At 47.6% G+C, this 9,654-nt stretch overlaps 1 protein-coding gene across 1 annotated transcript; it reads right to left on the bottom strand.

Annotated features, from left to right (window-relative positions):
• Positions 1–2,799: 2,799 nt before the first annotated feature.
• Positions 2,800–9,426, bottom strand: LOC139568249 (histone chaperone asf1b-B-like). The gene is made up of 4 exons (XM_071390003.1): positions 8,596–9,426; positions 6,006–6,121; positions 4,838–5,014; positions 2,800–3,837 (listed from the first exon to the last, which is right to left on the bottom strand). Exons 1-4 carry the CDS (start codon positions 8,702–8,704, stop codon positions 3,631–3,633), a joined length of 609 nt encoding a protein of 202 aa, XP_071246104.1. The 5' UTR covers positions 8,705–9,426; the 3' UTR covers positions 2,800–3,630.
• Positions 9,427–9,654: the final 228 nt, after the last annotated feature.

Here is a 9,654-nt window from a genome sequence, read left to right on the forward strand (position 1 = left end):
CTTTCGCGGGATTCTGATTGGCTTGGCTTGTGGGCGGAGCTAACGGAACAAGCCCTGTTTGGCGAAATACCATTGGCCGACTGACGGAATGGCCTCGCGTTGCCCCCGCCCTCCCAACTAATCCGTGATTGGCCGAGTGACGTCAAGCAGACAGGGCTATTTTTAGGAATGTTGCTCAGAATGAATGTAACGCCGCCGCCGCGCTACGGCAGGACTTCCAAATTCAGTTTGTTTGTGTAACAAACAACGCACGAGGAAACGTACCCTGGCTCGGGATATATTTACAATAAAATGTAACTCATCAAATAAACTGGAACGATAAAGATATTTCAAACAGTTTCTTCCGATACAGTGATCATTCTATTTAATCTCTAGAGTTGTTCCATTGTTTCTGTTCCATTGTAGTAACAGTATCAACGCTGACTCCACACGCTAATAAATCATGTCTTATAGTACGGACCAATAGATTATTTTAAAGGATATCGGTGGTCCTACATATATTTGGGAATATAGGAAATATATGCAAGCGCATCCCTGTCAAGGACACAGTTGAACTTAAAACGGGGTCAACTTCAGAGGTTGCAAACAGATGGACGAGCATGCAGATGTCTCCTCTCTCCTTCCTCAGCACTAATGTCTCCTCTCTCCTTCCTCAGCACTAAGGTCTCCTCTCTCCTTCCTCAGCACTAAGGTCTCCTCTCTCCTTCCTCAGCACTAAGGTCTCCTCTCCTTCCTCAGCACTAAGGTCTCCTCTCCCCTTCCTCAGCACTAATGTCTCCTCTCTCCTTCCTCAGCACTAAGGTCTCCTCTCCTTCCTCAGCACTAAGGTCTCCTCTCTCCTTCCTCAGCACTAATGTCTCCTCTCTCCTTCCTCAGCACTAAGGTCTCCTCTCCTTCCTCAGCACTAAGGTCTCCTCTCTCCTTCCTCAGCACTAATGTCTCCTCTCTCCTTCCTCAGCACTAAGGTCTCCTCTCTCCTTCCTCAGCACTAAGGTCTCCTCTCCTTCCTCAGCACTAAGGTCTCCTCTCCCCTTCCTCAGCACTAATGTCTCCTCTCTCCTTCCTCAGCACTGTCTCCTCTCTCCTTCCTCAGCACTAAGGTCTCCTCTCCTTCCTCAGCACTAAGGTCTCCTCTCTCCTTCCTCAGCACTAATGTCTCCTCTCTCCTTCCTCAGCACTAAGGTCTCCTCTCCCCTTCCTCAGCACTAAGGTCTCCTCTCCCCTTCCTCAGCACTAAGGTCTCCTCTCTCCTTCCTCAGCACTAAGGTCTCCTCTCTCCTTCCTCAGCACTAAGGTCTCCTCTCTCCTTCCTCAGCACTAATGTCTCCTCTCTCCTTCCTCAGCACTAATGTCTCCTCTCTCCTTCCTCAGCACTAAGGTCTCCTCTCCCCTTCCTCAGCACTAAGGTCTCCTCTCCCCTTCCTCAGCACTAAGGTCTCCTCTCCCCTTCCTCAGCACTAAGGTCTCCTCTCTCCTTCCTCAGCACTAAGGTCTCCTCCCCTTCCTCAGCACTAAGGTCTCCTCTCTCCTTCCTCAGCACTAAGGTCTCCTCCCCTTCCTCAGCACTAAGGTCTCCTCTCTCCTTCCTCAGCACTAAGGTCTCCTCTCGCCTTCCTCAGCACTAAGGTCTCCTCTCTCCTTCCTCAGCACTAAGGTCTCCTCTCTCCTTCCTCAGCACTAAGGTCTCCTCTCCCCTTCCTCAGCACTAAGGTCTCCTCTCTCAGCACTAAGGTCTCCTCTCTCAGCACTAAGGTCTCCTCTCCCCTTCCTCAGCACTAAGGTCTCCTCTCCCCTTCCTCAGCACTAAGGTCTCCTCTCCCCTTCCTCAGCACTAAGGTCTCCTCTCCCCTTCCTCAGCACTAAGGTCTCCTCTCCCCTTCATCAGCACTAAGGTCTCCTCTCTCCTTCCTCAGCACTAAGGTGAAGGTACTGGACAGTTATGAGAAGAACACAAAGTACTAATCTTAATATCTACCAGTGATTTGATCCATCCTTTGTTCTAAGATCAGTGCAGAGGGAGAAGAGAGACAGGATCACTGAACACATTGGGATGTAGGAATGGAGGGGGTGCAGACAGACAAGAGAGACAGGATCACTGAACACATTGGGATGGAGGAATGGAGGGGGTGCAGACAGACAAGAGACAGGATCACATTGGGATGGAGGAATGGAGGGGGTGCAGAGGGACAAGAGACAGGATCACATTGGGATGGAGGAATGGAGGGGGTGCAGATGAACAAGAGACCGGATCACTGAACACATTGGGATGGAGGAATGGAGGGGGTTTAGAGGGAGAAGACAGGATCACTGAACACATTGGGATGGAGGAATGGAGGGGGTGCAGAGGGAGAAGACAGGATCACTGAACATTGGGATGGAGGAATGGAGGGGGTGCAGAGGGAGAAGACAGGATCACTGAACATTGGGATGGAGGAATGGAGGGGGTGCAGAGGGAGAAGACAGGATCACTGAACATTGGGATGGAGGAATGGTTCATTCAAGAGGGATAAGAATGAGCAGAGCCCCCACCCCCCTCCGATGCAGTTGCTTAGCAACATGAGGCAAGTCTCATAGTGAAATGGTGGAGAAGCTCTTCCTCCTGCTGCATTTTATGAATGAAACACAGCGAGAGAGAAGCAGTCAGGCTCACAGCTTCTAGCAAGCCTCTCTTCTCCACCCCTCTCCACACTCCCCCCTACTCCCCCACTCACCTTCTCAGTGATGTAACCTCTCCAGTTGAAAACATAACACAGTATTTACAATACACACAGTATTTACAATACACTCACTACACACACCTTTTAAAAACAACACGTTTATTATTATTACTTTCATTGTCACAAATATTACAATGCAAAACAAAATACAAAAAAAAAACATGACATCTCTTAAGTGCTAATGAATCAAAGGTATATACAGTAAAATAACAAGTCACATGATTGACATAAACAAACCCCTCCCCCAACCCAACTACAACACATGTTGTCTCCCAAATGGTACCCTATCCCCTACATAGTGCCCTACTTCTGACAACAGCCCTATGGGCCCTGGACAACTCTAGTCAAAAGTAGTGCACTATGTAGGGAACAGACGGACATTTGGGACATAGAACCAGGTTTGGGATCAAGTCCTTTTACATTCTATTCGGTAAGTAAAACAAATTCCAAATCTACATTTTTCTTCATTGAAAAGCCTTGATGTGAATTGGAGTTAGAGTACTTCCTGAATTGAAAATGGAATTGAGGCCTGAACAGTCCTGGAGTCGCCCTGTAGGGTGAGGCTTTTCAGTCTCCCTCTAGAGGCCTACCTTCCTGGAAGTAATCCCAGATCGGGGATTGGTTGGACAGGACTTTTTGGATCAGGAGTCTGACATGGCACCTTGTTCTGTGATAGTGCACTACATTGGAGCACTACATTGGAGCAGAGGGCCCTGTTTAAAAAGGAGGTGCACTATGGAGGGAATAGGGTGCCAGTGGAGACGGAGACAGAGAGAGGTGTTGCTGTGTGAAGCAGGGAGACAGTATACCCTACAGTACAGCTGCTTTATAACAGGGACTCAACCTTCCTGCCAAAGACTGGCGACTGCTGGAGTAGAATGTGGCAAGGCAATGCTGGTGGGGTGGCTGTGTTCTACAGACAGTCCATAGAGTTACCAGACATCAGTCCTACAGATAACGCCTTGCCAGCTAAACAGGAGGAGGGCACCACGCTGCTGCTACTGCTGCTGTTGGGGGAGGGGTCTACGTTCTCACTGTCCTCCATCTTGTCTGAACAGCCGTCCCAGTTGATATGGAACCGGGTCACACGGGGGTTAGAGGCCAGGATGTTCCTCTGCAGCTGGAGGAGGGGATTACGGGGAGGGTTATGGTTCGGGATTAAGGCTGGGAGTCCATTCCAAAAATAGTCTATTTCCGATTCCAAACTGTGGCGAGAATCCTTCACAAGAACCGATTCCTTTACAACAATCATTTCCTGTTTTGCATCACGTAGATTTTTCATGTTTTGTGATTTTTTGGTGTGTGTGTGTATCAGTGTGTATTACCTGTGTATAGTCTGGTGTGTGTGTATCATCGTGTATTACCTGTGTGTAGTCTGGTGTGTGTGTATCATCGTGTATATTACCTGTGTGTAGTCTGGTGTGTGTGTATCAGTGTGTATTACCTGTGTGTAGTCTGGTGTGTGTGTGTGTATCAGTGTGTATTACCTGTGTGTAGTCTGGTGTGTGTGTGTGTATCAGTGTGTATTACCTGTGTGTAGTCTGGTGTGTGTGTGTGTGTGTATCAGTGTGTATTACCTGTGTGTAGTCTGGTGTGTGTGTGTGTATCAGTGTGTATTACCTGTGTGTAGTCTGGTGTGTGTGTGTGTATCAGTGTGTATTACCTGTGTGTAGTCTGGTGTGTGTGTATCAGTGTGTATTACCTGGGTGTAGTCTGGTGTGTGTGTGTATCAGTGTGTATTACCTGTGTGTAGTCTGGTGTGTGTGTATCAGTGTGTATTACCTGTGTGTAGTCTGGTGTGTGTGTGTGTATCAGTGTGTATTACCTGGGTGTAGTCTGGTGTGTGTGTATCAGTGTGTATTACCTGGGTGTATCAGTGTGTATTACCTGGGTGTATCAGTGTGTATTACCTGGGTGTAGTCTGGTGTGTGTATCAGTGTGTATTACCTGTGTGTATCAGTGTGTATTACCTGGGTGTATCAGTGTGTATTACCTGGGTGTATCAGTGTGTATTACCTGGGTGTAGGCTGGTGTGTGTGTATTACCTGGGTGTATCAGTGTGTATTACCTGGGTGTAGGCTGGTTTGTGTGTATTACCTGGGTGTATCAGTGTGTATTACCTGGGTGTAGGCTGGTTTGACCGGTGGGTTCTCTCGGAGCTCTGGGTCGGTGTATTCATTGTTGACATAGTAACCGATACGGATGAACTCCTGTCCGTTGTAGGTGCAGGTGATGAGCGCCACGGTTACCCCCACAGCATCACTCTCAGGAATCAGCCCGGTGTTGGGGGCATCCGCCTGGAGGAGAGAGAGATGGGGTGATGAGAGGGAGAAAGGGAGGAGGAGAGAGAGATGGGGGTGATGAGAGGGAGAAAGGGAGGAGGAGAGGAGAGATGGAGTGATGAGAGGGAGAAAGGGAGGAGGAGAGAGATGGGGTGATGAGAGGGAGAAAGGGAGGAGGAGAGGAGAGATGGAGTGATGAGAGGGAGAAAGGGAGGAGGAGAGAGATGGGGTGATGAGAGGGAGAAAGGGAGGAGGAGAGAGAGAGATGGGGTGATGAGAAGGAGAAAGGGAGGAGGAGAGAGAGAGAGAGATGGGGTGATGAGAAGGAGAAAGGGAGGAGAGAGAGAGAGATGGGGTGATGAGAAGGAGAAAGGGAGGAGGAGGAGAGAGAAAGAGATGGGGTGATGAGAAGGAGAAAGGGAGGAGAGAGAGAGATGGGGTGATGAGAAGGAGAAAGGGAGGAGGAGAGAGAGAGAGATGGGGTGATGAGAAGGAGAAAGGGAAGAGGAGAGAGAGAGAGATGGGGTGATGAGAAGGAGAAAGGGAGGAGGAGAGAGAGAGATGGGATGATGAGAAGGAGAAAGGGAGGAGGAGAGAGATGGGATGATGAGAAGGAGAAAGGGAGGAGGAGAGAGAGATGGGGTGATGAGAAGGAGAAAGGGAGGAGGAGAGAGAGATGGGGTAATGAGAAGGAGAAAGGGAGGAGGAGAGAGAGATGGGGTGATGAGAAGGAGAAAGGGAGGAGGAGAGAGAGATGGGGTGATGAGAAGGAGAAAGGGAGGAGGAGAGAGAGATGGGGTGATGAGAAGGAGAAAGGGAGGAGGAGAGAGAGATGGGGTGATGAGAAGGAGAAAGGGAGGAGGAGAGAAAAGAGGGTGGGAAGAAGGTAGGAAGATAAAGAGATGATCTGATGAGAGGTGGGAGGAGAAGAAAGAGATGGAGGGAGGAGAGAACTATAGAGAGAGATGGAGGGGTGTGTGTGTATCAGTCACTCAGTGTGTCTCACCTGGAACACAAACATGTGTCTGCCTGCCGGTACTGGTCCGACCAGAACTGAGTCCAGAGTCTGATCATACTCCTCACTCTCTGCTGAGCCCACATAGATGATCTTCCACTCCAGGTCTAAACACACACACACACACACACACACACACCACACACCACACACACACATTAACTTCCCTGACCCAGTCTGTAATACCTACATGTTTCAAGCAGACCATCATAGTCCCTGTTCCCTAGAACACGAAGGTAACCTGCATAAATGACTATCGCCCCGTAGCACTCGCATCTGTAGCCATGAAGTGCTTTGAAAGGCTGCTCATGGCTCTCATCAACACCGTCATGCCAGACACCCTGGACCCACTCCAATTCCCATACCGCCCCAACAGAGCCACAGATGATGCAATCTCTATTGCACTCCACACTGTCCTTTCCCACCTGGACAAAAGGAACACCTATGTGAGAATGCTGTTCATTGACTACAGCTCAGCGTTCAACACCATAGTACCTACAAAACTCATCACTAAGCTAAGGACCCTGGGACAAAACACCTCCCTCTGCAACTGGATCCTGGACTTCCTGGCAGTGTGATGCCAGGACAACAACCTCTCCCTCAACGTCAGCAAGACAAAGGAGATGACTGAAAAGATTTGGCACGGGTCCTCAGAACCTCAAAATGTTCTACAGCTGCACCATTGAGAGAATATTGACTGGCTGTGTCTCCGCCTGGTACGGCAACTGCTTGGCATCCGGCCGCAAGGCGCTCCAGAGGGTAGTGCGTAAGGACCAGTACATCACTGGGGCCGAATTCCCTGCCATCCAGGACCTCTATACCAGGCGGTGTCAGAGGAAGGCCCTAAGTCTAGATCCAAAAGGCACCTGCACAGCTTCTACCCCTGAGCCATAAGTCTGCTGAACAGTTAATCACATGGCTACACTGAATATTTACATTGATCCCCTTTTTAATTGCACTGAGACTCTTGCACCGGCTCTATGCACACTCAATGGACTCTACCAACACACATGCTACACTGACACTCCAACGCACGCACGCACAGCTACTCTGTTTATTATTATTATTATTATAAATTACCTCAACTACCTCGTACCCCTGCACATTGACTCGGTACAGATACTCCTAGTATATAGTCTTGTTATGTTTTATTTAATTGTGCTACTATTTCCTTTTTTGGAAATTGTTCTTACTTTTTAACTGCATTACTGGGAAATGGCCCGTAAGTAAGTCTAATAATAATAATATATTTTTTTAAATGGTTAAATGCTTTTCATTATACAAAAATGCATAAAAGCGCATAAAAATAAATGGGTATAATATATATATACATAAATAAATAACCATATAAAATCAACAAATCAACAGTCTTGGAGGAAGGGTAGGTCAGCCAGAAATGAGGAGTCTGAAGGCCTGCTTTAAAAGCCCCAACAGTCTAAACATCCAGGAGGTTATCTGGGAGACCTAAAGGTGTTGCTGGGAAGAAAAGGACCTAAAGGTGTTGCTGGTAAGAAAAGGACCTAAAGGTGTTGCTGGGGAGAAAAGGACATAAAGGTGTTGCTGGGGAGAAAAGGACCTAAAGGTGTTGCTGGGAAGAAAAGGACCTAAAGGTGTTGCTGGGAGGAAAAGGACCTAATGTTCAGAGCCGGGTCACACATTGTTCCCGAGCCGGGTCACACATTGTTCCCGAGCCGGGTCACACATTGTTCCCGAGCCGGGTCACACATTGTTCCCGAGCCGGGTCACACATTGTTCCCGAGCCGGGTCACACATTGTTCCCGAGCCGGGTCACACATTGTTCCCGAGCCGGGTCACACATTGTTCCCGAGCCGGGTCACACATTGTTCCCGAGCCGGGTCACACATTGTTCCCGAGCCGGGTCACACAATGTTCCAAGCCGGGTCTACACCTGTTGTTTTGGGCAGATGTGACAAATACAATTTGATTTTAATTTAGGAAGTTTACTTCACACACACTACGTTTAAAACCCATCTATTCACTAGTGCACTATTTGTGACCAGGTCCCATAGAGCTCAGAGACTACACTATATAGGGAACAGGATGCTATTTCAGACACAACCACTCATTAAGTGTTGTCCCACCACCTCCACTGTAATGCGGGCAGGATAGGTTTCTTCTCATTAGTGGAAATAGCTATTTATCGGTTATAAAAATGACCTAGGAGAAGAAATACGTTTTTCCCGCAATTTATTCGTAAGTAGTTTCACTGTCTGACATGGTACTCTGTTAGCGCACCAATCGGCTCGAGTCCACTCAGATGTCAGAGAAGGACCGGAAACGCGAACAATACGCGCGGGCGCCAAATTCTGATGAAGTGTCAACACAAATAGCCGACTTACTCAAACAATACCAACATATTTGAATTTATCTAAGTAGTTAGCTATAAACATATACGTGTAAAGTTAATTGAAAGATACATTTAAGCAAACTGTTGTTGCACCTAAAAGGCAACGGTAAGCTACATTATAGTTACACAATAATACTATAGTTAGTAATCTACATACGTTTGCTAGATTTTACAAAAATAAGAAGTTAGCAGCTGAATAACGTTACCACTCACCCTCCGGTAAATCCTCCATGCATTCGAACGTAATCTCGAACTGAAACGGGTTCCCAAAAGGACTTGGGTTGTCCAACACAGCGACATTCAACACTTGAACTTTAGCCATTTATTTTCAGTAGTCTTGAACGCGTAGCAGATTAATAATTTGAAAATGTATCGAATTTAGCTCGTTTATCTCCCTTGACGTTGCAGATAAAGGCAGGACGGAAAATAATAAACTAGCCAACGTTAACAATTCAGTCTCTTTGACTAAAGATTTACGTGTATGGAGTCCTTCTGATGGTTGTTACCGTCTTCTCTCCTGCAAACTTTGTCAATTTCAATTGCTTGCAATATAACACCTGCTTGCTAGATTCGTTTTCAAAATAAATTAAACAAAAGCTTGCTTTGGCAGGGTTTTTGTTTGTAGTTTTCGGTTATTTTGTAGCTAGAGGATAACATTCGCACTCCCGCCAGTGTGTTCGGAAATGGTCCTCGGAACGTCACGAAATCCAGCAGCGTTTCTTCTTCTCTCTTCCGGCTGTAGAACTGAGGATGGTTGAACGAGAAACTTTACGCTGCCATCTAGTGATGGGAGTGAATAGTTCAGATTGAGATTTTGCAGAAAGTAGGCCTCCAGTACTAGCAGCATAAACGCTGCACAATTAACAAAATGACTAAACAATGAGTTGAGGAGAGTGATTAATGTCTATTAGCTGATGATGTTGCACTCTGCTGAAACACAAACTCAGGATTGTGACTTAAATAAAGACCAGCTTTGTGTGTGTGTGTGTGTGTGTGTGTCACAGGGGGTTGGTGGCACCTTAATTGCGGAGAACGGGCTGGTGGTAATGACTGGAGCGGAATCAGTGGAATGGTATCAAATACATGGTTTCCAGGTGTTTGATGCCGTTCCATCTGCTCTGTCCCGGCCGAGCCGTTCCCCCCCCCCGTCTGTGTGTATATTGTAGCGACCCGGGTTTATAAACGCTGATATTGACTCTGCCACTTGAGCATACTTGTGTTTCACGATCGATGGCGCGCTGGGCTTGGGGCCAGAACATTGACTGTCCCAGC

The sequence above is a fragment of the Salvelinus alpinus genome, chromosome 2 (assembly GCF_045679555.1).
Source record: "Salvelinus alpinus chromosome 2, SLU_Salpinus.1, whole genome shotgun sequence".
Classification (NCBI taxonomy): domain Eukaryota; kingdom Metazoa; phylum Chordata; class Actinopteri; order Salmoniformes; family Salmonidae; genus Salvelinus; species Salvelinus alpinus.